We start from the raw sequence: 26919 nt of genomic DNA, 5'->3' as shown, positions 1-26919 counted from the left end.
GAGAGTGTACGCATGCCTTGTGGAGTGATGTGGAGAATGGAGAGAAAACACCATTCCTGGGCCCATAAAGCGAATTGTTCTGTTATGCATTAAACATCCCTCTTGCAGCAATGAAGTAGCAGCGCTAAAGAAAGAGCTAGTCCATCTCAAACGATGTCTAAAAAGTAGGAATAGTTGGTAAAAAAAAATTCATAATCAATAATCAAATTCAATGGCAATGTCAGTTTTCAAAACATGTTAGCCATACATGCCTCTGTGTACTGCATATGTTAGAATCTTGCAGTTTTTTTTTAAGTTACAGGGCCTGTGTTAAATAAAGCTCAACTGCTGACAGGAAATAGTCAAAGCTTATGGGCTGGAGGAGGCAGCTTAGGATGCAGGTGTGTCCGTCATGACACAGACACTGATGAGCAGAGCAACAGAAGGCAGACAGAAAAGGACAGCAGGGCTAAGGGTCTGATGGCTACTGTAAATCATGCTGAAACAAGTATTTAGATCCACTGGGGGAAACCCACGTGTGCCCTGCTACAATAGTAGCAGAGATCATGACTGATGCTCTTTAACTCAACAAGTGGGAGACCAAAAGCCAAGTTTAATGCCAGACTAAGCAGAATCAGCTAAAAAACAACAACATATATAATAAAAAAATATAATTAAAAAAAGGCTACAGCCTCCTAAGTCTGTATTTCCCTTTTCTCTCCTATCACATTAGTGTTGAACTCGTAATTAATGCTAATTAATTATCCTTGGCCCCATTTTGGGAGTCAACTTTAAACAATAGTGTCCACTTATTAGAAATCGATAAAACGATCCTCAAATATCCAATGTGGTGCTCAGGTAACACAAGCAGTAAAACCCACAGTTTTATACATTTAAGTGTTACTGACAAAGAAACTCAAAGGTTATTCCAAGCTAGTAATGGTGTAAGCACACATGCACAAACACACAAATGCACACACACATGCACACCCTGAGGCCTCGGGGCTTAGCTAACCCTAGCAGCCTGGCCGTCAGCCCTCATCCCTGAATACGAGCAGCACTTAAACTTTCCCCTTTTCAAACAGCAGAGCACAAAGAGAGGACCACATCAGTAGCCTGCTGATCATCCCCACAGACGGCTGAGCGCGGACAACAGGCAGGTCCCTGGGCACGTCCCCACATAATGTCCTCATGTCCCCCCATCCTACTTGCAGTGGTTAAAGCCTGTAGCCCGTGTATACGCCGTTCTCTCTCATGTGAGACTAGATAAATGACAATTCTTTCGAACAGGGCAGTTAGAAGAAGTGGGGGGCTTTAGGGTGATGGTCGGGGGGGGGGGGGCTTGCTGCAGCTGCCCCACTGGCCATGTCCACCCCTTGAATCCCCAAACCACCCACCACCACCCCCTCAGCAGCAGGTTTCTCCCTACAGAGTAAGAAAAAAAAAAACACGCTTCATTACGTCCTCTCTCCCCAGAGCAGCTAGGGGCCTTTCAGTGCAGATAAGCCTCTTAGACATGAAGTAGTGCTCAGAGCAGCATTTGAGTGACAGCAGGAAGGTTTAGCCATTCAGTGGACAATGCTCACATTCTCTGGCTTTAATCTAGGAGGCGGACAATGATCTGTTTTTTAAGGCCTCATCTCCTCTGCTTTTCCCACAGCAGTAGGTGACTGGCACAAGGAAGAGAAAAAGAGACAGAGCGGGCTGAGGGCCGGCTGGGAGAGCACGCTGCTATCTCTCAAGGCCTCATGTTTCCTTGATAGCCCAGACTGAGGTGAGACAAGAGGTATTGGTGGTGGTGGTGTTGGGCGTGTAAAGTTGATGGAAGGCAAAGTACATCAATCACACACACACACACACACGCGCGTGCGGGTGTACGCACGCACACACGCACTCATGGGCCCAAACAATCACTCTGTGATGGTTGAGTGCGTCTGTGTGACAGACAGGCAGGTGAGAGGCCTGCTGGTGACGTGGCTTAGCGCAGAGCTTTGTCATTCTTATCTGCTCTGACCACTGACATCCATCCCTCCTCAGTTATTGTGCGCGCCTCTATGATGTATTTATACAAACGCTAATGCACAGGCAACTGAGGGAAAAGAAGTTCGACAGTGTGAAAAGATATCCAAACAAAATCATTTGTTTTGGTTTAATGATACAATGTAACCCCGCGACCCCGTGCCCCCTAATGTGCTTTGATGACATCATGGATTATATAATTTACGCCAACCCTTTATGAAAGTGAGAGCTAATTCTGCTTGCCAATGAAAAGTGCTTTTTTTTCTTTTTAAATCTCAGAATATATCAACAATATTTCAGCAATCTATACAGTATTCGTTTGGTGCTAATTTGGATCAGCTCTGCTGTTGACTGAACCTAATCTCAGATATACCAACCACAAAAGACTCCTCTTTTGCTGCCATTATCTAGTATTGGACCTTTTTTTAAGTACTAAAGGTCAAGTAAATAATGTAGTACTGCTGTTGTGAAATCTAACTCACTCTACATTTGCTATATATATTTAAACCAATTTCAATTTCAAGTGAATTCAGAGATACAACATGAGATGCTATTAGCAAATCACATATTTATCCAGTCATGTATACCATTTATAAGTAAGGCTTTTGCAAACATATATGTGTTGCAATGAAATTAAGTACATCTGAAGAGCAAGTAAGAAACAGTCCAGAGTCAAAGAAATAATACACATGGGAGCTTGGTGGAATCACCTCACACTCCAAACTGCTATACAAGGAGTATAAACATCCACACCTCATCTACAATAAACAGACACTGCCTAGAGTGAGAAAGCCATCCAAGTAGACATTTCCGTGTCCGTGTGTGTGTGTGTGAGAGAGTTTGTATCTCCTTATGGAGAACAGGGTTTTATAAAACCTCTTCAGTATCAGTCACTGGGCAACATATTACTGGATTCTTCCTACAGTGTAGCGTTGTATCTAAACATGGCAGCACCCATAACTGTGAGAAAAAATAAACAAGACTTTGTAAAAAAGATGTATGGACTTAAACTTTACATATTTACTAGGTTACTACTGAATACGTGCAGTCTAATAATATTTCTGAAAATGTTTCCTCAGCAAATTCAGATTCAACAAACAGCTTGAAAAATTCAGAGCCGGATGAGGTAATATTGTAACCATCCAGAAAGGTGTAAGATGTTGTTTGTTGAACAGCAAAGTGAGATTTTATATACTTCCTGTCACTCTGAATGAACACATGCATTTCTGTTCGACAATTAAATCTTACCAGGAGAGGAAAATAAATAAATAAGTAGTAGCTTATGGATTCAACATCCACACATGTTTCAAATTGCACAATGACATTTAAGGGTGGTGTTTCAGGGCACTGGGTTAAGGATCTCATACTCTCAGATTCAGGTCAGACCATATGTAAATTTGAAATATGGCCGTCCTCTAATCAGCCGTGAGCGAGCACGGGTGTGCATGCAGGTTTTTCACAACCACTAGACAAAAATCCCCATCAGCCACTCAGCATGTCCACAGCACCTCATCCCCTACTTTCCTCTCTTCTCTTACAACTTTACTCCCATTAATCTCACACACCTCATCACAGTCCAAGCACTTCAACCCCCCCAAAAAATCTCATATCCTCCACACACCTTTACCTCCTTTCTGGGCTCAGCCACAGCTCTGAAATCCCTCAACTAATAAGTCCCTTGCATGCTCTGTACGACTGGACTTAACAGTGGCAACAGCCACTGCACCACATATGGTAACATTATTTATGACCACAGTTCCAATTGTTTGTGTGTATGCATGTGTGTTTCTTCACATGAATGTTATTTTTCAATATAAATTGCCCTGAGATACCTGATCTGTGGCTGTGCATCCTAATGGCTAATGTGAATTGATCTGATGGGGAGCGGCAGAAAAAACACGTGTTACAGGACACGCATGCAAGAAACATCCAAGAAATTCCAGATCAATCCAGAGACCTGAAATGAGAAGGTCTTATTCCAGAAATGTGTGGTTTAAAAAAAGGAACTGTGAAAGAGTGAAAAAAATGCTTTCAAGTAGATGATAGACGAATCAGAAGACAGAAAGAAACAGATTGGCCAATTAAACAAACATACAGAGACAGATCATTACATTACACGGACAGACTGGCATGGCAGGGACTGAGACAATGGGCCCCTTCAGCATACTACTGAGTGTTTATGTCCCCCGTCAGTCTGCATCACCAGTGTCCCCCTGACTGCTTGCAGCTGACACACGCAGACACACACACGTGCACAGGCACACACACATCTCTGACCTCCCAGGCTGAACTCGAGCGTGCACACATCCACACTCGCGCTTTGCTTTCTGTCACACGTCAACGTATCATGTCCCATGTAGGCTCAGAGCCCCACGTCAGAGTCTCTGCATGCGAGTGTGTTTGAAAGAGAGAAAGACAGAGGGTGTGCGTCCACATGTGTGTGTGTGAGTAAATGAGGATGAATGAATGAATGGGCTTCTGTTGGACTGCTCCTAATGACTTTATTTTGAGATGTTGTGTTTCATGTCAGGAAACACCAGTCATGTATGCTGCCAGAAACGTCTACGTTTAGTGTACCATGGGACCTCTCATCCTCAAAGCTCGATTCAACCATCCAAACTCGTTGCCTTTCCTTCTTTCTTTTTTTTTTTTAGTTTATAGGTAGGAAATGGAGTTGGCGATCATTGATACAAAACTCTAAAGGAGACCTTTCTGTCATGTTCCACTACCCCCTAACCCTCTGTTACTTGTGTTTCATTTCCTCCTAAAATCGCATTAGTCTTCTTCATTATCTTGCTTTGCTATACCCATTGTCCCCCCCTGTTTTCCTGCCCTCATTTCCCTCCTCCTGCATTCTGATACCAGAGCATAAAACACACCAAAAGTTTTCACTGGAGCTGGGTAATGAGGCAGACCTTTGACCTTGCCTTGATGACTTCCATACCTGTGCATGTGCAGCAATACGTGCAGGTATGTGTGTGCGTGTGCGTTTGTGTGTACGTGTGTCTGCAGCTGGCGGCTGACAGCGACATGACTAATGAGGGCTTGGGACAGAAATAATAGGTGGGAATTATAACACAAAAAGGGTACAAGTGAAAAGGAAAAGGAAGAACAAATGACAGAGCAGTGCACAGGACAAGGGGAAGGTAAAGAGAAGAAAACAGAGGAGGAAAGAAAGTTTAAGATTTCAAGAAGAGTTGAAATAATTAGAAAAGTACGGTCTGTGGGCAATAAAGGGGCCACGGAGAAAGAGGTTAGCGGTGTTTTACACAGAATCAACACTGCTGACACTGCTTAGCCAGGGCTCTGTGAATTATATGTGGATTTAGTGAGAGGCTGTTCAAGTTATTGTATTGTAAATTACTGCAGTGCTACCTTAAGAAATATTGTTGGAGACGTACAGACCCTTAAGCAGTTGAACACCTTTCATAGAAACCATAGCTTTAAGACACAGAATTATAGCTAGCTAGATAAGTTTAACAATGTTTTAACAATGATGTGCAAAACTGTAGTAAAAGTGGCTCAACATTACTTGAACTTTTACTATCATGTGTAACACATGGGCTTTCTCAAAGAATCATGGTCTTTCTATAATTGTGTCAAATAAATCAAAGTACCCAAATGGTCCCTACACATCTTAATAAAAAGCACCTTTTAAAATCCTCCATCATTTAAAATGGAGGTCCAAATAAGAAGTCTTCTGTTAAAAAGGAGGGATTTTTCAAATCAATGGGCTCAGATAGACAGATAGCCAAGGATATTTGATCCAGGAGAGGAAATCGGGATTTGTGAAGCAGTATAACCTGGACAGCGCATTTAGGTGTCTGACAACCAGCTTGCAATTGTCGCACTCAAGGTCAAGGGTCACTGTGTGTAGACAGAGCAGAACTTCATAATTATACATGATAAATGTAATCACGCACAGGAAGCATTTCGCTCAACTATTTACTGGCTTAACCTTGTCAGATGTTCCAAGCTGCAGCCAAAAACGCACCGAAGCATCACATTAGTGGAGTATTAGCGCATTCGCTGCGTTCACAGCATTTACATGTAAAGTGAGCCACAGGTAATAGTACATAACAATTCTAGACTAACACGAATCAATTGTCTAGTTGTATGTTTGAAGGAATCGTTTTGCATAGGAACATAAATGCAGATTTTAAGGGCCAGAGCTTGTTGTGATAATGATGCTATCTGGTCCAAAGATATCTCCTTAGTGAACCCTATGCTCCTGCTGGATCAGATCATTGCCCATAATGGCTGACTGCAGTCAGGGGGTCTTGACCCGCAGACACAAAACATGGCGCCAAGACAGGAGTGAGACATATGGACAAACAGACAGATAGACATTCAGACAGACATCCTGTCTCAAACCACAAATAGATACAACAATTAAATACAGTCTGGTCATTTTCATTTCACTGACCTCTGACCCTCACCTCCCACACATAAGGAGACAAATTACTTCTGCTGTTGGATTTGGCCAACATTTCCAGTGCAAGCGAACATGCAGTGTGAAGTCTGAGACAGCGGACATAAATCATACCTGTATTTGATCTGTGGGGGCCCTGGGCTAGCTGGCTGCGTGACAGCTAGCATACACCCTATGTCTCTGAATCCCCCAGGGGGTGGAATGGGTCACTTGTTTTGCAGGGCAATTGAATTTTCAGTGGTGTATAAATCTGGGGACAACTGTAGTGAGCAATTAGCTAATGAATGCTGAAAGTAGGGGAGGTGATTCGAACAAAGAGACGGTGGCTACAGTACTGCTGTTTGAACACAGTGAAGCTAATACTAATAAGCAAGACATGCACACACACACACACATCGTGTAAAATGTAACTACATGATGTATTGAGTGAAAGTGACTGATTGGTGAAGGCGGCTGTACACGGAAGCTATCATTCACATTTTTAAATTTATAGAAGTTATTAGTGAAAGTAGCAACTCTCCTGCAGGCCGTGAGATGAAAAGTTTGTCAGTGGTGAGTTTTGGCATTAGCTAGACTGGGTACAGGTACATGTTAAATGACATTCAATCTTCTTGCAAAGCGACACAAATTACTCTTACCAGAAAGACGGACCTAAATCAAAAACATCGTGCTTATGCCTGCTTCACTGGCTTTGTTCACCACTGCTTGCTGCATCACTGTGTAAACATACAGCAATGCTTATTCCACAAAAACATTACCAAAATTATATAGTATCATTCTCTGGTGACCCGAGAGAGATTACTATGTTTCATCGGGAAGTGTCCTTCAAAGTTTCCACCATTGTAATTGTATGCTCTAGAGCTTAGACTTTGTTTTTTGCTTTTCAGAGCCAGTTTTAAAACCCCCGAGGTGGCTAGTCTCCAGGCTAGGCGAAATCAGAATTGCATTAACACCCAAAGAGCATTTCATCAGAGCTAGCAGGGCTCTGTGGTCCAGAACACCTGTAATAGAGTTTCCCCTCTCGCAGGCGCAAAAACATTTTAACTCCTTTTGTATGGGAGGTTTACATGCTCCCGCCTGCGAGGAAATATGCTACAACTGATCAAATCAGCCCAAACAAATTGCATTTGTCAAGAGAAGGATCAAATCCGAGCACCCACAACAAACATTAGCGGCCCGATCTACACAGAATACCCTTGGCAGAGCGATAGTATTGGATTAACAAAGTAACATCGAATAAGAGAACAAAAAATATGTGTATAAATCCAAACTGACTTCTTTCCTTTGCTTTTCCTTTGCTGAATTGCTCCTCTGCGCGGTTAGGAATTACCACAGTCGCATGCAAAGAGATGTATTGGATTAGTGTGAATTCATCTAAAGAGATGCTGCAAGCCAATTTCAACATAATACGCTAGGAGAAATAGATATAACTAATGTTTCAAACTACCACACCCTTGGATAACAGACAACTTTTCCAAGTTTCCTAAAGATTGGTCTAAAAGTGATCTTAGAATAACTCCACACTTCAGTGTCTGTCCATTATTTGCACTATAAAATGCATGAAAATGATCAGATTCAAACATTTGGTAATGGGAAAAAGATATATTTTTTCTTGCTTGTTATTTAAATAAACAGAGACAGGGATGTCTGGGATGTATTGGTGTGTGAAACACAGAGAAGAGAGAGCGAAAAAGACAGACTAAGGGGCCTGAATGTCTGACAGACAAGCAGACAGATGGACAGGAACTTGGCATTAGGGAATATGATTCTGCCAGAGAGTGATCCATAAAGACTCGAGGAGGTCGAAGGGCACCATCTCTATAATGACTCATCATCACTCAGTGGTGTCCATGCTGGGATGGCCAGTATGCGTAAGTGTGTGTGTGTGTGTGTGTTTGAATCACTGAGAAGGCCAGCGATCTGCTGAGAGATAGTGCAGTATAAACAGCCAGTTCTGCTATTCTGGGTCTCTGGGGAGAAAAAGAGAGATCTCCCTGTTGTTTTATCAGAGCGCTAGCCAAATACTGTCACCCATAATGTCAATTAATTCCTTCTTTAACTTTTTTTCCTTTTTTTTTTGGAAGGAAAACATGGGTGAGAATGTGAACATGACATTAACTGAGTTATGGAGTATGATAAATGTCATAAAGCGTATAGCATTCTTTCTGTAGTGGGATGGGGTGGGGGGTGGAGGTGGGCTGCAGACTGTGTTTGACATCTTGGGGTTGAGTAAACGCCACTGGACGGACCGTGCCATGGCAGCTGTTCTCATGGTAACGTGGCTGGTAGTGGAGCAGGGCCGAAGGAGTTGTGGTGATTTCATTAACAGATTTTTTTTTACTCGCAGCCAGCCATTACTTTTACTACAGCGCACCCCGGACTGACCACTAAAAGGGTGGCGCCGACTGCCAACACCTTGTATATGGAATTCATAAAACAATGGCTCTCACTAAATTCCCTTGCTGCATTCTCAATCAAATTGCATGGCAGTGACTGTGTCTGTGCACATTTATGTGCATGCACGTGCAAGAAGCTTTTTTTGTGCGTGTTTGTGTGCAGCACTGGATGAATATATCCATTTCTTGGCACTTGACAGCCTGTTTGTCATCCACTCCACAACCAAGAACTGACCTTCAGAAGCATAACTACTACTATCCCGCAATATCTCTCCTCTCCCCTCCCTTCATCCTTACATTTCCATTGCCTCTCTCACCCGATATCTTCCTCACCCCTACCTCGCTCTGCTTCTCCTTCACTTTTTTGCTCTGGCCCCTACTACAGCCTTTGTCATTGATCGCTGATGCGATTCGCTGCCTCCGTGCTCAGTAATGACCTGCACTGGTAACCAGCCGGCTGCTCCTTTCGGCCTCTCGTAGATTGAACTGTCAGATGGCAGCGATTAATGGCCGGGCAGAGAGACACAGACTCACACCTGCATTGCCCCAAACTGTGCTGTCCTGCCAATCCTCTGTCCCACATCAGGTACGTGTCCACAGGTACATGTCTGCATTTGTAAATATGCCGTGTCCAGATTTCTTGTAGGGTTTGTCAAATTTTCAAACACAGTACTGCATGTGCTTATGAATACATATAAAGCATGTCTTTCATACATGTACGAGCCCAAAGGCACGCATTAATCCTGCCCCACTGCAGTGGGTGTTGGGAAACATAAAGTGAAAGATTACGCAAGAGAAGCTAAAGAAACAAGAACCTAAGTACATAACTCTAAATGCTTTGAGAACCTTGAAAAGTAAAACAATTTGTCCATTTTTAAAATAACTCAACCTAACCACATCCCTCTTTCTTCTCCATGTAAACGTAATCATTATTTATCTGCTGCGCTATACTTGCCCTGCGTTCTTCTATATTACTAAATTAGTTATGATTGCACCCGTAATCATTCACTTACTCTACTGTTCACACTTGAGTAACTCCGAGCAAGAGAATCAGAATAAACGCCCGAAATGTTAACATATGTTATTTCCCTGAACAGAGATGAGTAGGGTGTTTGGTCTGGTCTCTCTCACTTTGTCTGTTAAGCTGAACACTGCAGGCCCACGCGGCTGTCCCGTGTTGTACTTGGCTGGCTGTCTGCTAACTGTCAGCGCAGTATCTCCTTACACTGATGAATGGGAAGTTTCCAGACCATTCCCAAAGCTTTCATCCCCTTGTTCCAACTCTTATCCAGAGGAATGACCAAGGAAACAGGGGCTCCTCCTCCTGGCTACCAGCCTCCCTCAAGGGAAGTGCCAACATGGAGACGGGCATGGAAAGAAAAATCTGCAGTAAATTCAGGAAGTTTTCAGACCCACTTCTTGCACACTTTTTGTATTGAAGATTACATTTTAAACATGCAAAACTAGATTTTTCCTCACCAATCACAAACCTAATGACACAGTGAAAACATCTTTCTTCCTTTTTATCAATCTATTATTGCATCGTGCACTGAAAAGTGGACCATTTTCCCAGCCTGAGGTCACTCTGAGGCCAGTTTTGTTTTTTTATTTATCATACAACCTAAACTTAATTCTGACCAGCATACCCATATCTGCTGCTAGGGAATGTTGGGGTGGCTGTAGCTCAGGAGGTAGCGTGGGTCATCTACTGATCAGAAGGTTGGCGGTTCAGTTACTGGCTGCTTCCAGTTTGTATGCCAAATATCCTTGGACAAGATACTAACCCCATGTTGCTCTCTGATACATCCTTTGGAAAATTAATGTTTGTGAATATTAGATAGAGGAAAGTGCTTGTATGAATGGGTGAATACCATTCTTTACTACAGTGACTGCAGTAGCAAGGTGATCCACAGACATTGTTTTAACTTCTGCTGAGAGGATTTAATTTTATGTATATCACACCAGAGACTCATCTTCCCTATACTCTCTGTCATTTCAAAGTTACGTGGCAAATACATACGTTTTACTCCAGAGTGGATCCTGCTACTCAAGTCATTTCACCATGTAGGCCTCACAAAATGAGTGATGGTGAGAAAGATAACTAGTGAGTTACTGTTGAGTTCTTTTATGCTTCTCTGACCAAGTGCCCTCTTTCCTAGTTTCTTCATGTTTTAACATGAAATCCAATTCTAGACGAAGGTATAGTGATTTCACACTTGTTCGATTTCACAACTGCTTAGGTCGCTGTTTTTCAAGGTGCACTCAGAGCCCTTTAAAGTATTTCACAAACAATTTGATATCTCACAGTATTTTAATCAACAGGTCAAGAAAGAGTTTCTTGGATTTCATGAGTGACATGCACTAGAAATAAAGCCTGAAAATATATGTGTGCCATACTACACTGTATTTATTTTTGGTGTAGGTTAATGGGCTTGATTAAAACGGAATCCTTGACACATCAAAAATGTTCAAGAAAATGGAGGATACACAATTTGCGAGTCCTCGGTAAAATGCTCTCTACTTAGGGAACTAAGCTGGAACAAGGGGGAGGGAAATAGAGATGATGGTAGACAGTAGACAAAACATAGTAGAAGAAAGACAAATGGGAAACATAAGAAACACCAAAGAACGGAAAAAAAAGAGAAAGTGAAAGAGGAAAAAAAGATAGACGGGAGATGGAAGGCCCATAATCCTCTGAACAGTGAACATGTGAATATCAGGCCAGTAGGGGTTTGGCGTGGTGTGTGAAACGGAGATAAAATCGATTAGCTTGCCCACTGACCCAGCGAGCAGAGGGGCCCCCCATCGCCCCAGTCTTGCCACAGCCCTGACAGAGACGTCCATGCCTCGAGGTCCCGAGGGGTTGCCTGTGGACACTGAGGTGAACAAAGTGGTGCCCTCCTGTCAAACTAAAGCCCTCAAGCACCAGCAAAACAACAGACCATGCTGTAATGCTTCACTGCTCTCTGATTCCACAAGAGACAAAAAAGATGTAGTACAGGCTGCTGAAAGAGCACGTTGTACATAAGAGAATACAGCTTAGAATACAGTACTGCAGAACTTGCTTAAAGAAAAGTACTGCAAGTTAATTGGGAATTTCAGTAAAGTGAAAACACCACACTTACTCATTTTGATTTAGGTATTAAATTTTTTATGACTTTAGTATCATACAACTGTGTTTCTTAAAAGTATTACGAGTAAATAATATATTAAGTTAACAGTTTATAAAATGCCGTAGCAGTTATAAATGGATTAGAGAGGCAGTGAATTGTGACTTTAATCACACTTAGACATTTATTTATTTTCAACTTGAAACACAACTTTTATTGACTTAGTAATTCCAGACATTATAAGCTATTGCTTGGAAAACTGTAAAAGCCTTGGCCTAACAAACTCTTGACACCTGTTGACGCACCGTGAAAGCTCTCCCCATCACTTTATCGCCTTGTTTTCCGCACATGATTTCCCAGTCACATCACCATGTGAGGAACACCTCTTTGATTTCTGGCTCATTGTAGTGTATGTGACCTCAGAGGTCACAGTGTGGAAAGAAGTGGATGTGTCACCACTAAGCTCTTCTCCGTGTTAGAAAAATATTTCTATGGTGCTTTTAGGATGCTAACGCTAATCAAAACAGGACATCCTGAGGAGGGCCGTGTTCTCTCTTCCCTGGCCCCACTCACCGGCCACTTTGTGTTTTTGTGTTTGTGGAGGAGCGACAATCCCAGGAAGCTGCGAGGAGGGTTCATCAAAGCTCCAAGCGGGGGTCCCGGGTTGCTGGATCGCTGGAATGTGGCGTGGAAAGGAATCTCTACTGTCCTATTGTTCCCTTGTTTCCTCGGTCTCATCACATGCCGGCACGTCCAGTTCACTTACAGGTAAGCAGCGCTAATCAGCACAGCATTCTTTTCCACAGTCACATTCTTTTCTCTGCTGTGACCCTGGCTGACCAGCAGCAGCGGTACACACACGTGAAGTGCACAATTTAAACAGACGCACACATGCACACTGGAGAAATCATCAAGACGGACCTCTGAGGACAGGGACATGGACTTCCCTTTTCAGAGATAAGGCACTAGATGAGATGAACACGGATGGAGCATACATCAGTAACGACAGAACCTGAGAAGTGTTTAATGTTTAAGAAAACAAGCATCTGTGAGAGACTTGGCCAAAAAATCTAGTTCACCTGAACACACAAGCAAACAAAAAAATAAATAAGTAAACAATACCTACAGTTTGAATTTATTTCTGGTGTATAAAATTAAGGTGCTGTGTACCCCAAAAATAAGAATAAATGTGTTGCATATTTAAATGTATGTCGCTACAAGTTAATAGCGAATTCAGAACTTTTCGTGACTTTTCGTCCTCATGTCTTCCTCTCTAACATCACTATTTCAACACTTAACACAGGCAAGGCAGCCGCTATCAGATCCAATCAGGTGGCTGCGTTGCAGTCCAAACTTCATCAGGAAGGGCCCAGCTTTGATCACATCTCCTCCCCTCATCTCTCCCGTCCTGAAAAGGTGAGAGGTCACTCCTTAATGAGCCTCAGGGTCCAGAGTGGGAAGGGGGTGGGGGGCTTATTGTAGCACAGATAAAAGGTGTACAGGAATCACATACACATAGCACACAAACACATGCATGCGCACATCTGACTACATCGGGTCCGTCCTGTCCTGTCCTGTCTCTGCACAAGACCCGATGCCCTGTTTTGTCCCCTGGTAATCAGAAACAACTCTTGAGCTCGTTCCTTCCATTGGGCCAGCCTGCTCCACCCAGGGAGATCCCCGAGCAGTGCTGGAACACACTGTTATCAACACATTCACAAAACGATTGTTGGGTAATTCCTGTTTATAGCTATGTGCTCCCTCCAGTGTGTAAGCACTATTCTCTCTATCACCCTTGCAGCACAGCCATTAAAATACAATGTTCATAAGCAATTCCACGAACACCTGTCAGTACAAAGTAGTGTATCACTGTCTCAAGACAAAGTTTGGAGATGTACGAAATGAGCATACGGGTCATTAAAATACTGGAATAAAATTGATAATTCTGTGTTCTATACTCGCAACATCCTGTTTGGGTTAAAGATGAAAAGTGAATAAAGTCAAACATGATTAATCAGACATCTTCAAAAAAGGTACATATGTAACATGATTGGGCAGCTGCCTTTAAACTAATAACAGTCCAGCGAAGTGCTACACATGTATACTGGCAGCTACCAAAGAGTCATATCAAATGTTTAGCCTTCCTGGCCATAAAAGCACTCAACAATGTAGTAAAGTGAGTTAGGGTAGTTAGCTGATGTGAGACATAAGGACATAGTGTCGGGTTCTGTTTCTACCACCTGCTCCAGGTAATTGATTGGCGCATATAAAATGATTGAGTTTCTTTAATTAGCTAACAAACATCTCTCCTCCAAGCATGCCGAGGCGTGCTAATTTCACACCGCCTCATTAATAGCCTGGGTGAAGTGCACCATCAGCAGTCTGTTGACGTTATATCTCTTCGGACATCATAACGACACACAAATCAGTTTGATGTCTGGGTAAACTTTTCAGCGCAGCAAAATGCCATTTATCTCAGACTAATTTGCGATGAGAGAAACTGCAGCACGTCTCACATTTGACAACTGCGCTCTGTGCACTCTGCACGCTACCTTTTGTTTTGCGCATACACGCACGCCAAAGAATCGCTCGTGCATGCAGCCCTGACCAAATAAGCGCATGCACATGTTCACCTCGCTCCCAAGCAAACACATACACACACAATCTATAAAAATATGCTTAGCTCGGGACTGCTCTGTTGATAATGACCTCAGTCTTGGCACCGTACGGGGCCAGACCAGACTGACGACAGACTGGAGGCTTTTGTGTGGACTCCCTATCTCTAACTCCATGACCTTTAGGGGGAAGAAGAAAGCAGAAATGCGTTTTTTTATTTAGAAGGGGTAAGGCTCACTCATTGTTCTGCACTGGTACAGTTTCCCTGTGGTAAACACACAGTGGTTCCCAGGCTTGACATGGTGCTGCACACCCCCTCCCTCCATCCATCCCTTGGTGTTCCCACACTGCCCTGTCTGGGTCGCTGCATCAGCACCCACACACACACACACACACACACACATGCACACACACACACCACCATCAGCGTACAAACACGGGTTTATGAAATTCCTTTTATTCACGATGGTCTGAGATGTAAGAAAGCAGGGACTACAGTTGGAGAAGTGGGAGTGAAACCCCCTGGGGCAGGGCCACTGTGTCAGGGCCTGAGAGGGGACTCATGATGAGGCCTGGAAGCTCCCTACTTGCTTGGGACAGAGGCCATCCTTCAAGTGGGTGACAACAGTGTATAAACAAACCACTAACCTCGTCAGCTCTCTGTTTACAGCTGCGAGACTAAGTCCTGGACGACTCATTAACATCAGAGACCTTCCAAAGAAGCCATTTTCTGAAGAGGGGTGAGGGTGGGCGGGTGAGGGCTTTGCCCATCGTAAGGGTAGGGGGGGGGGAGACATGTAAGACAGATGGGGACGTTGATAGATGAGAAGGTCCTGGTCAGAGTCAAACTGCCTCCCACAGCCCATATTCCACCAACAAATACACAGACAGACATGCAAATACCGCAAAACTCCACCGATACACCCCAAACAAGCTGCTTGTGTACATACGAGTGTGTGTTTCGACTTATGGGACTGGGATACATTTCACACTTGGTTTGACAGCAGTTTTCTGACGATATTGTAGTTGTTCAAGGATTTTTTCTTTCCTTTTTGTAAGGGTTGCACATAAATTAGAATGTAGCCTTAAATGTATTAACAGAAACATTTTAGACTCATTCAAACAAGCATTTCTCATATGTGCCACACAAACTTTCATCTAAAGCCATTAAATAAACTCAGAAACATCAGCAGTGTGTCAGACATTTCTGAATCATACATGCAGGCCTTCAGATACATCCTGCAACAAAAGTGTTTTAAAAGATGTTACATTGCCAACAATGTGAGCCAATCCTTGTTTTCCCTTGTTACAGATGCAATGAGTTATCTTTCCTGTGCTCATTTAAAATCTGATTTTATATATATAGATATATATATATATATATATAGATATATAGATATATAGATATATATTTGTCTTTGTTTGAAGTGATAGTAGGCCCTGATTTCCATATGAGGATTTGGCTCTACTGTTATTTATTACATCAGAAATAAAAGTTCAAAGCAACAGTTAACTAAGGAGGACAACAGAAGGGGGTAACTTCTGCCTAGGGCCCCAATGATTCTTGACCCAGGCCATTACTGAAGGCGATATGGGACATTTGTATACAGAGCTTTGGCACCAAGCGGAGCGCAGGCAAAGAGCGCCGCTCCGGGACAACAAGGGCCGTTTAATGGGGTCTCTATTTCACTTTCCTCGCGCCAGCCCGCTCCCTCTCACCTTTTAAATGGGCCAATCTATTAACCGTTTTAATGAGCTCCGCCAGACAAACGCGAGATGCATGGCCCACTGCACAATGTGGGGAGGACGACGCACTTCTCCCAAGACCGAGAAGAGAGGCGCTGACGGACAGCGAGGCCCAGCGAGACCCCTCCCTCCCACACACACACACACACACACAAAGGGCGATAACCCATCTAAAAAGCGTTATGGCTCCACATTTCTGGAGACTGAGTGATGACTGACGGAATATTGTGGTAAAAGTGAAAATGATTAGGCTTACCAAATAGTGCCTGCCTTGGGAGACACGTTGTATTTGATTGCTCTGCTGGCACTTGTTAAACTTCCAAATATTTTTATTCACTTAATTGTCTAGTTTGCTTGAATTCAGATGCGTGCTATGGTTACTCTAGGCTGGTCTTGGTAGATTAATCGCTACTGTAATTATTCCTAGCAAATTATCATAGCACTCCGAACGCATTATAACGAAACGGTATTTATCGAGACTCAAAAATGCTAAGTGAACCTTTAATTAGGCCTACACCGAGCTAGTTTGGATCACCAAAGCCCCGTCCATCTTTCTGTGGCTAACATTTCACCGCGGGGTGCGGCCTGCACGCCTTGGCTTAGCGTAGTTGGGGAGTTTTTTTGTGGCGCACCGCATTACATCTGGACGTGCGGACTAATCAGTCAGCCTCCATCAATCACTCTCACGTTTACCACCTCTCCATCACCTCCTGTATTACAGGCACTTAAATAAAAAAAAAGAAATGCACGACTGTTTTGCAAGGAGGGAGGCACACACTGAACGCATTTACCAGCAGAGCCCTTATGAGGGGTCTGGGAATTTAAATATTCACTGTTGACACTGTGCAGACCTGGCTGATGGCCAGAGCGGGCCCGCTGCTCCGGGGGCCAAAACATTTCCCCATTCTTACTTAACAGTTAGAAATTACCTCGAAAATAATAATCACACGAAGAATGTGACCTTCTAACTTCATTGTAGCTTTAATTGTGTGCAAAGAAAGTTGGTGCAGTTGTTCCGCGCAGCTGCTCGTTTTCTGCATTTCTAAACAAAATCATAAATAATAACAATAAAAAAACTCACAGGGCTGTTTTTGTACTGTGCACGATGACGTTCTGTGTGTTTACATAACCTGTGCACCATCTTCACAGGAGTCACAGGATTTTCTGAAGCTCCAGAAGGTCAGTGAAGCAGTTTATATATTTAGAATACGTCAATTAAGCTTCATCAGACTGTCAGCATTATGCTGCATTTCTGTGCGGACAAATAATTACATTAGAACTCGGTTTCACCTGACCACGTGCAGTCTTAAAAAAAAAAAAACTTCTGTGGAGCCTGCTCGTTAATGACCAGCTGCCCGGGGCGTTTCACAAATTACAATTACACCGTTTTATTCCGTGCAAGTAGCTGAACTCCAACGACATACGCGCAGCTCTTTAAACGCAGTAAACCTCCTCAATATGAACATTTCTGTAAACACCTGAAATCTTGCAGGCCTCGGTCATTGCACTGTAGCCTCCTTGGATGTGACTTGCCAGAGTTTGCATTACAATTCAAGGTGAAGGCACAAACGCATCTTACATTTAGACATAAAAAAAAAAAAACAGCGTCACAACTAAAAAGAGAGCGAACGCAGCACAGAACCGCATTTCTTTTAAATAGATACATTTTGAAAATTATTGTAGCATGATCGTCTCATTCCATGAAGTTAATTAGGTTCAAGCAAGTAAATAAACGACGACGGTAGCATTTACTTTAATGAAACATCAGTGGATATTTCAAGTTATCATTTTATCCTGAATGGATTTTGCATTCGTAAGAAGCCTGCATCCTGTAGTGATGATTCTAAACTTTAAAGTCCGTAAAGTGTAACACTGTAGCGTTAAAAGTAATATAAAATATACACGTCTCAATGTCTTTTATTCACAGGTGACACAGAATTTAGCAAATGCTACAAATTATATATTAATAAGACCTCCGGAATGAACTGCGTGACTCAAACACACTAACAAGACTTAAAAAAAAAAGTAAGAAAGAAAGAAAGAAAGAAAGGAAACTCCCCGAATCATTTTAGCGTCTCTAAATCGCCGTTTTCTCCTCGTTTCGCTCCACTTTCGCTTTACTTGTTTTTCCAAGTTTCTCCCGGGAAAGTGAAGTGACCCGCAGCCCACAGCAGCAGCGCGCAGCGAGTGCAACACAACTGCCGATGCACTGGACATGGGATTTTTTAACTCGCAATACACCACGTTACACTACAGCGCCCACTACATGCAACGAGCAATTCCAATACTGGAGCGGACGCCTTGCACAAAGTTCCTCCATCGCACCCTCAACTGTAAAGTTTACGCTCTACTTCTGCTCGACTTTAATTATTTTCTTCGCGACAACATCACGGTTTGCTCTTTTTTCTTGTTTTTAAGCGGGTGAAAGTGAGGGTTCGGGTCTCCTCGTGGAAACGAAATCGTAACAGAAACTATTAATAGAAGCAGTGATAACAGCGACAGTCTATAGGTATATAAGATGGCATGTTTCAAGAGAAAAAAGAAAGGGATGTTGCACCTACTCGTGGCCAGTTTCCGTGCCCTGCCTTTGGACCTCATGGTGCCAGTCTCTCGGCGTGGGTTTGTTTGGATTTTTTCGTCAATCTTTTTTTCCTCCTTTTTGTTTTTTCTCTGTCCTTTTTCTCTGGGTTTCTCAATCCAAACGCGCTATCTCTCCAGCATTGTCAGTCTGGACACCTTCGCACATGCGCACAGCCAGAAATCTGCCGGCAGCAAGTGCCAGAAAAAGTTTGGGACGATTTATCACTTTGATATTAACCTGATCTGGTCAAGATGAGTGAATCGCGGACATCTCATTTCGTGTCAGTTTTTCAAACGACCACAGAGTGAGAAAGCGGGGCACACTGCAAAAAATGTCAAGAGTTGATGTTTCACATTTAGCCGTGTGTTATTTCTTTCTTCTTTTTTTTAAAACCCCAAAACTTTACAAAACTTTTAAATTGAAGTCTATTCATTAGATGGAAGACTTACGCTCCTATGTATTTTGATTAAAAAAAACCCCAAAACAAAACAAAACCCCTCCTTACAAAGACCTAAATTGGTGGATTAAAAAATAAAGCGGCGATTCACTACAAAATTAGACTGAAAACTTTCCCAACAAGTTCACTTTAGTTACTCTGCCTCATGCAATAGATTTTATGTACTTTTTAAAGACATTAAAAAAGGTTTTTCAGATTGAGCCCTGCACGCTTTTTTTTCTTTAAAAAAAGATGGATAGCTATTTTTTGCAGTGCAGTCAGCACCCCGGATCTATGGAGTGCCGAGAGCATTAATTATAACGATCCTTACTCTCAATCCTTACAGCGCACCTTTTCTCTTTAAATGACCTCACATTAATCAATGCTCACTTGAATTGCCGATGCTGAGTGTGGTCATTAAAGATTTTATATATTTTAATTGTGTTTTTGAACATTATCCCGAGCACTGGAAAATGAATTAAAAAGTTCCCCCTCCCTCACCCGCTTGGGCACCCGACTGACAGCTTTAATATGAGAGTGACCACGTTTTCTTTTCCTCCTTCTTCTTCCTCCTTTTTTATAATTCTTTGTGTCACTCCGCTGACAATTATTAATACGTTAAGAGCTTAGTATTAATGCTCTTTTGAGTAGTTTCTGTTGAATTTCATCTCGTGGTAATTGCTGAATGTTCCAAAAGGATGTTTTTACTTGATTTAACTGCGAAGGAGAGGGTTTCTGTCAAGAAAGAAAAGCCCTTTCTCCACACCCCCACCTCTGCAGGTGGAACAGACGTCCCCTTTTTCTCCTGTGGATTTTAAGGGCCACATTTTTTTATGATTGCCGTCCAGGCAAAAAGCAACTTAATATACTCACTTCATCTCATATATTGCGTTACAGAGACACATTTTGAAACAGAGTCATCAGCAGAAACCAACCACACACAGGAAAGCAGATCCTCAGTATAATTCATTTTATTTGGTAACAACAAATAAAATGAGTAAAATCGGACCCACACATCAAGAACTGATATCTTATCTTGTTTATCCCTGTGCAGTGGGAGCCTATTATAATTAAAGTAATTGGCAATTAATTAGACCCACAGGAGATATGGCTCCTCTTGCAGATGAGCACATTAATGGCTGTTTTAATTTGAGCTATCGATTCCAAAGTGCGCAGAAACTGGCTGAACTTGTGACATCATATCTTCTGGCGAAAAAGAAAAGAGTGAATGGATGAATGAATGAATGAAATAACAGACTGGTCAAATTTAGATAATGTAGTGTGTTCACACATCCACGCCGATTTTGCTGCGGATGAAAACCTCTGTACACACTTTCAGCTTCTGCAGATCACATTTATCTACTGAAGGATTTGATTTCGGACCCTTTTGATGGGGCAAAAAAAAAAAAAAAAAAAAAAAGGGACACACCGAATCTCATTGTAAAAATACACACCGGTTATACTCAACTGGCAACGCCAACAGACATACTGTGCACGCCTCTATTAACATATTCTATATTTTTATTTGATTTTATTTATGTAGCTCCGTGTTCACTTAAAGGGCAGAGTTGAGAGGTTAATGCTGATACTTTATTGTGGTTGTACCTCACCCTGCCTTTACTATATAATGACATAAATGGTGCTATTAAGTGGGTTGCGCCTATACACCGTGAAGGTGGCGCGTCGGGCGTGCACAAAACACACCGCACACCGACTGAGAGGGAGAGAGAGAGAGAGAGAGCTTCAGGCAGGGCGCTCAATTATCCTAAATGGAAACAGTTTTCATTCACCGCAATAACTCACTCTTCTCTTCTTCAGTCTTCTTCTCCCCTTTCGGAGCATTTTCCCCACTACATATTTTATCACGACACGCTGATCCCGATAGTAGTGCAGAGAGAGTCCCGTGGGCTGTAATTATTAGACATTAATTGGGCTCCAGACACCAATTCCAAGCACTAAGGCAGCCTCACATCTGCACTTAACGTTAAGTCCGCATGTAAAAAAAGTTAAATTCCAAATTGTGTAAAACGAAGAAAACTTGCCTGAAACAGAAAGCGTTTGGGAGGTTTACTGTAATGCAACGGCGGGTTCAGCTGTGGAGGGGTTAAAAAATAACACGATCTGAACAAGGGGCTGTGGAGACTAAAAGCGAAAAGGGAGCCTCCGGCGCAAGGAAATTACCAGGGCCCGCATGACCTTTAAGCAACGTAGCCTAATCAATCAAGTGATCAACAGTGATATTTATCACCACGTTGTCCCACCAAACCAGTCTGCGCGATCAAAATAAAGGATGTAAAATGTGGATATTTACGTTATTTGATGATGTTAACTTCGACATTAAAATCAAGGCACACAGTATAAGTGTCATTTTATTTCAATTTTAATTAAATAATAATAATAATAATAATAATAATAATAATAATAATAATAACTACATTTGTCTTTTCATTGAATAATAATATAAGTCAAAATATGTTTAGAATGATTAAAAACAGACAGATAATCGTTAATGGAAAACTTTTTTTTTTCAACAACAGGCCACATTTTGGTAGATTTGGTGTCCTACTGTAGACCTGTATAACTATACTGACTTTATTATTATTATTATTATTATTATTATTATTATTACTATCATAATACGTATATATATATATATATTTTTTTTTTCTTAAAGGCAATTATTATTTTGTCCGGTGCGTGCTGCCCCTGTGTGGCTGCACCTGTGTGGAGAATTATCGGTTTAATCAGTAAACAGCCGCACAAAGAACCGCTAAGGCAGTATAATAATACTGCGCTGGAGACATTAATCCATCTTCACTGGGAAAACACTTGGCAATACCCTCAGTTAAAATAAAAACAATGTGTAGGCTGAAAAAAAAAAAGACAACTCCTTAAATACAGTGTAAACGTTCCTGTCCCTCGCAGGGTTTAAAAACAGACATTATAAACAATATTTCTATTTGTAAATATGAACGCACAGCACAGTCTGAGAGCATTTATCCTAGCTTGCCTACAAGGTGCAAGTGATGTCCTTTTATTTATTGCAGTGTTTTTTTAATGGTTTTACCATTTAATCACATTTTTTTCCTGGAAGAAATTCTTTGCTCTGTTTTCTTATACTTATTTTTGTATTATCAGATAATACAACGTCAGATGTATTTTTTTAAAGGTAGAGGTAGTTAGTTGTTTTTTTGGTTTGTTTGTTTTTTAAATCAGTTGGTTTGTTTAGTAGAAATATGTACATAGCACATCATAATTAAAATGAGATAAAAGAATATATATCGTTCTTTGGAAACATGTTTTTCAGCGACGGAACAAGGTTGACACTGATTATAATTTTAAAAGACATAGTCACACTCCAAATTTTAAACTTGGATGATTTTTTTTTTAGAGTAGTACAATTAATAAAAACCCCAAATAGGAAAATGTGATATTCCTTTTATGCTCACGTTTATTATTTTTATTATTAATTCAGGCTGTGTCGATGTGTACGGAAGGCCGAACTCGTTGAAAGTCTTTCTTTATACTATACCCCCCTCTAGTGGATGTCATCCAGGAATGTTTGAGATTCTAAAAAATAAAGTATGAGTGACTATCAGTGTGTAACCATCCAGCAGTCAAACGTCAGCCCTGTCAGTACTTTCCAGGTAGATGCACATAGACTATGGACCTCTTCCTTGAAATATAGAGGACTGCATGATAACAAGTCTCACAAACTGTGAAATTTATCATTGGACCACAAGAAGAAAAACTTAAAAGCAGAAGGTAAAAGTGAGAGATTAATGGGCTGGCCTGGTTGGTACTGAAGTAAAGTGCATTTTAACTGCGTCTGCCCTCAGAGTCCAGCAGGGCATACAGATTACGATGCGCTCCGGAGACAATTTGTGAAAGTACTATTGATAGGGCTGGTGTTGTCGGTGGACATATTAATCTCTGAGGACTGGTTGATGAGCAGGTCTGATTCCCTCCTCCCACGCCACACATGAGACAAGATACACACTCATCCCATCAATTTGCAACTGACTGTCCTCTTGCACCAGTCACATCAAAAGAGAGATCTGAGATGTAATCAATAGGGCAATCGATCAGGCTAATTTATTCCCGTTTCCAGTAACAACAGACAGTGGGATCCTTGTCAGGTTCCCGGTTGCAGAGCAATTAAAGAAACACACAAATGGATGCTTAGGCCACAGAAAAAGTCAATAACCTCCAATAATGCGGGCAGCTGACTGCTTACAGCTCAGTTCATCTGAACTTGAACCAGACAACATAAAAATAAACTTGAAATCTTTACAGCTATACCACATGTATGTATTGAGAGGTTTATTCCAATGACCATCAGGAATCTTTCTCTGATCTTTTGCCACAAATATTGGCCTCTCCATAGCCAGGATGAAGATTCTGCAAGGCACTTAAAAGTGAAAAATGGGACAGAGAAATTATAATATGAGTCATAACAAGCTATAGTGTTATTTAGACATACACATTTTATTTTTAGGATGGTAAAAAAAAGATCCTCTGTTTTTCTCTTGTCGTTGTTGTTGTTCTCTCGTGAGATTAGTATTCGCTGTAAACTTGAGCTCTTTTGTTTTAATTAAGCTATATCAAATCAAGATGGAACATAACACTGTTATGTTACGTCTGACAAAAACAATTCATGGCTACACTACTAATGGTAATCCATCCATTCTCTTCTTCTTATCCAATTCAGTCTGTTCCAGCTGCCATAGGGCGAGAGGCGAGGTACACCCTGGACAGGTGAAGGGTTAACACAGAGAGACAGACAAGCATTTGTACTCACACTCACACCTACGGGCAATTTAAAATCACCAGTTAACCTAACCCCACTAACTGCATGTCTTTGACGGTGAGAGGAAGTCAGAGAAAATACACGCAGACACGGGAAGAACATCCAGACTCCACACAGAAAGGATTTGAACCCAGGTCCTTGCCTGAAAGTGCCTTCTTGCTGTGAGGCAACAGGGTTAACCAACAAACCGCCGTTCTGCCCACAAATGCAACTGATGTTTGGTATAATTAGTGCAATTCTTCCCATAATACCTGCTATAGACGTCTAAGTGATAATCTTCAAGTACTTGCTGTGAAAACTGAAACAAAGCAGCTCAGTTTTTCCCCAAGTTAAATATAAGTTGTTTCTTTTTAGTGTACCATTTGTGTTTTATAATTATTTAAAGCAATAATACATTTTATGTTCCAGACTCACCAAAATTCTAGCAGGTTGTGCTTTTGCAAGTTTGACATTTGCAAGTCAAACATTTGAACCTATCTCTTCTCATTGTTTTACCTGACCTTGATTCATTCATGGCTCAAAAAAAAAAACAGTCAGTCATAGAAGTGATGCCAGCTGTCTCAAGTACAACATTTTGCCATTTTTACATGCATGGTTCCATAAAATTATAGTGTCACACATATTATCCTATCCTAAAAAGGGTCCAAATGATATGGTTATAAATCTGTGTGGTAATGCTGCTGGTCTAAGGCCATTGAGTGTTTTTAGGAATCTGACATTGGACATTGAATGGTTTCCTCTTCAGGAAAAGAGGCTTTCTGTGCTGGCTGTGAGTCTTACAGTCTGGTAATAGCATAGGCACCAACTTCCTGGAGGTGTGACAGTCAACCACCCTGCAAAGCTGGTGAATGATGGCTTCCAGGAACTCACCTTTACCACTTGATACACAACTTGGCAGGAGTGAAACTGAGATTTGTTGTGGAATGAACACTGCCTATTTGCCTTGTGGTAGCTTTGTTTTTGTTCCAGCTCCCAATACAGGTCCTGAGTTGTTGCTTAAAATGATGTCACCTGATTCTCCATTGCACATTTGCAGCAGATCCACCTTCTTAATTTCTACCAATTGTCTGCTCACAAAATTGTTAAGCATTACAAAAAATGAGAACGGTCAATGGGACCATAGATGTCTTTGAGGCTAAGACCTCAAACAGCTCTGTGCCAGTTCCTGACATGGCACAGATACATATGCCTGCTCTTAAGAATTGCAGAACCAGCCCAGGTTTGTCTGTCTGAGCTTTGGTATCTCCTGTTGAGTTATGGTGCACAACATAGTTTCTGTTTAAAATGAACTGTCTGGCCATAATCAAGAATGCAATTTGTCAGGAACTGCAGGTTGTTCTGAACGGTAGTAATTGTCACTCATAGTTGTTTGGAGGGTTATGTTGTTAAAGGTCTCTACCCAGTAACTACAGCGTTGGTCTATCCCTGCTGAGCATGAAACCATAGAGTGTGTAAAAGTGAGACTGGATACCAATCTCAGCTGGGTCTCTGGTGGGACTCACATGAGCTCACCAGCCCTCACTGTATTTAAGGGCCTCTGTATTTTAGAGCAGTTGGGGCTCAGGAGATTGAGCAGGTTGTCTACCAGTTGGAAGTTCAGTGGTTTGAGCACCAGGTGCTCCAGTCTGCAAGCTGAAGTGTTCATAGGCAAGATATATTTGTACATATATTTATTCTTATTTTTCTTATATTTTGTTTTGTTTTTTATATTTCTTGTATTTTGAACATCACTGTTGCTTTTGGGAAGCTTGCACACAAGAATTTCACTCACATGTGCTGCCAGTGTACCAGTATTGTGATGTGACAATACAAGTGATTTGATTTAATTATTCCCAGTAGCCACTTCATCCCATCCTCTCCTGTTTCAATATTGTCAGGTGTCAGTCACCCAGCGATCCCTCTCTGCCTGTCTTGGTCGTTTGTTTACCTCTGGAAAAGGAAATAACTCTCCCTGGAATACACCCCCTGTTTTCCCAGATGACCCTGCCTCTCTGTCCTCTTTATCCACCATTTCCTCCCTGTCTATATTCCCCACTGCTCAAACAAAACAAACGTATTCATCCATAGACTTCCACTGGTAAATACAACCTATGAACTTGTTCCTGTCTTATGTCACCTTTTGGGCCCAACAGTGTTTTCATTGTATTAGAAAAGAGTGTTTATACCAACTGTGTCATTCTATTGCTACTTCACAACATAGGCTGTTCGCGACTCAAAGGAGGGCAGTTGCGTATTGCTTGATCAGATTTTACACTCATTCTCTGCTCTTGAAAGTGGTGAAAGGCTTTGTGTTCTTGATGATATCTCAGAGTCAACTTATCACAGTGATGCAGACACATGTCAGTCTATTATAGCTTTTGCCCACAATAACATGGTTTTTGGCAGGGGTGATAAGCTGTGAGGAGGCTCTGTCCCACATGGGTCTTACACAGTCTGCCCCTTAAGGATCTTCCAGGCTGCCCATCCAATATAACAGGTTTTATAGGATGGGAAGTTAATCAGTTAACTTTCCAGCAACTGGAGAGAAAATCCAGCTAGGCAATTATGTTTCTGTTGCAGTATACTGTACAACAGCAATAGTAGCTCACTGGCATAGAAAATAACCATGAAGTCGGATGTACCCTTTAGATTTTATATCTTGGTTTGTTATTCCTTATGTTTTTTTTTTTTGAAATAATAAAACAATGAAGAAAGATGTGTGACTTTTCAGAGAAAGACTTTGTTTTTGTTTTTTTCCATTTTCCACTCTAAAAATTAAGAGGCAGACACAAACTGCTGCATTTGCAGAGTTGTA

The 26919-nt window shown here is 41.7% G+C and overlaps 1 protein-coding gene across 13 annotated transcripts in view; it reads right to left on the bottom strand.

The window, feature by feature from the left end:
- Positions 1 to 19195, bottom strand: part of mecom (MDS1 and EVI1 complex locus) — a 125613-nt gene extending 106418 nt beyond the window's left edge. For 4 of the 13 annotated variants that reach the window (XM_040008779.1, XM_040008783.1, XM_040008784.1 and 1 more), the window contains exon 1: positions 18860 to 19193. In XM_040008779.1, coding sequence (XP_039864713.1) covers positions 18860 to 18896 — 37 coding nt within the window. In that variant the 5' untranslated portion in view covers positions 18897 to 19193. Of the gene's footprint in view, positions 1 to 18859 lie in introns of all 13 variants that reach the window. The other 9 variants (XM_040008781.1, XM_040008774.1, XM_040008780.1 and 6 more) reach the window with 4 other exon arrangements.
- Positions 19196 to 26919: the final 7724 nt, after the last annotated feature.

The sequence above is a fragment of the Simochromis diagramma genome, unplaced genomic scaffold (genome assembly GCF_900408965.1).
Source record: "Simochromis diagramma unplaced genomic scaffold, fSimDia1.1 OVJJ01000344.1, whole genome shotgun sequence".
NCBI classification, from domain to species: Eukaryota; Metazoa; Chordata; class Actinopteri; order Cichliformes; family Cichlidae; genus Simochromis; species Simochromis diagramma.
This window is presented reverse-complemented; position numbering and strand designations above follow the sequence as displayed.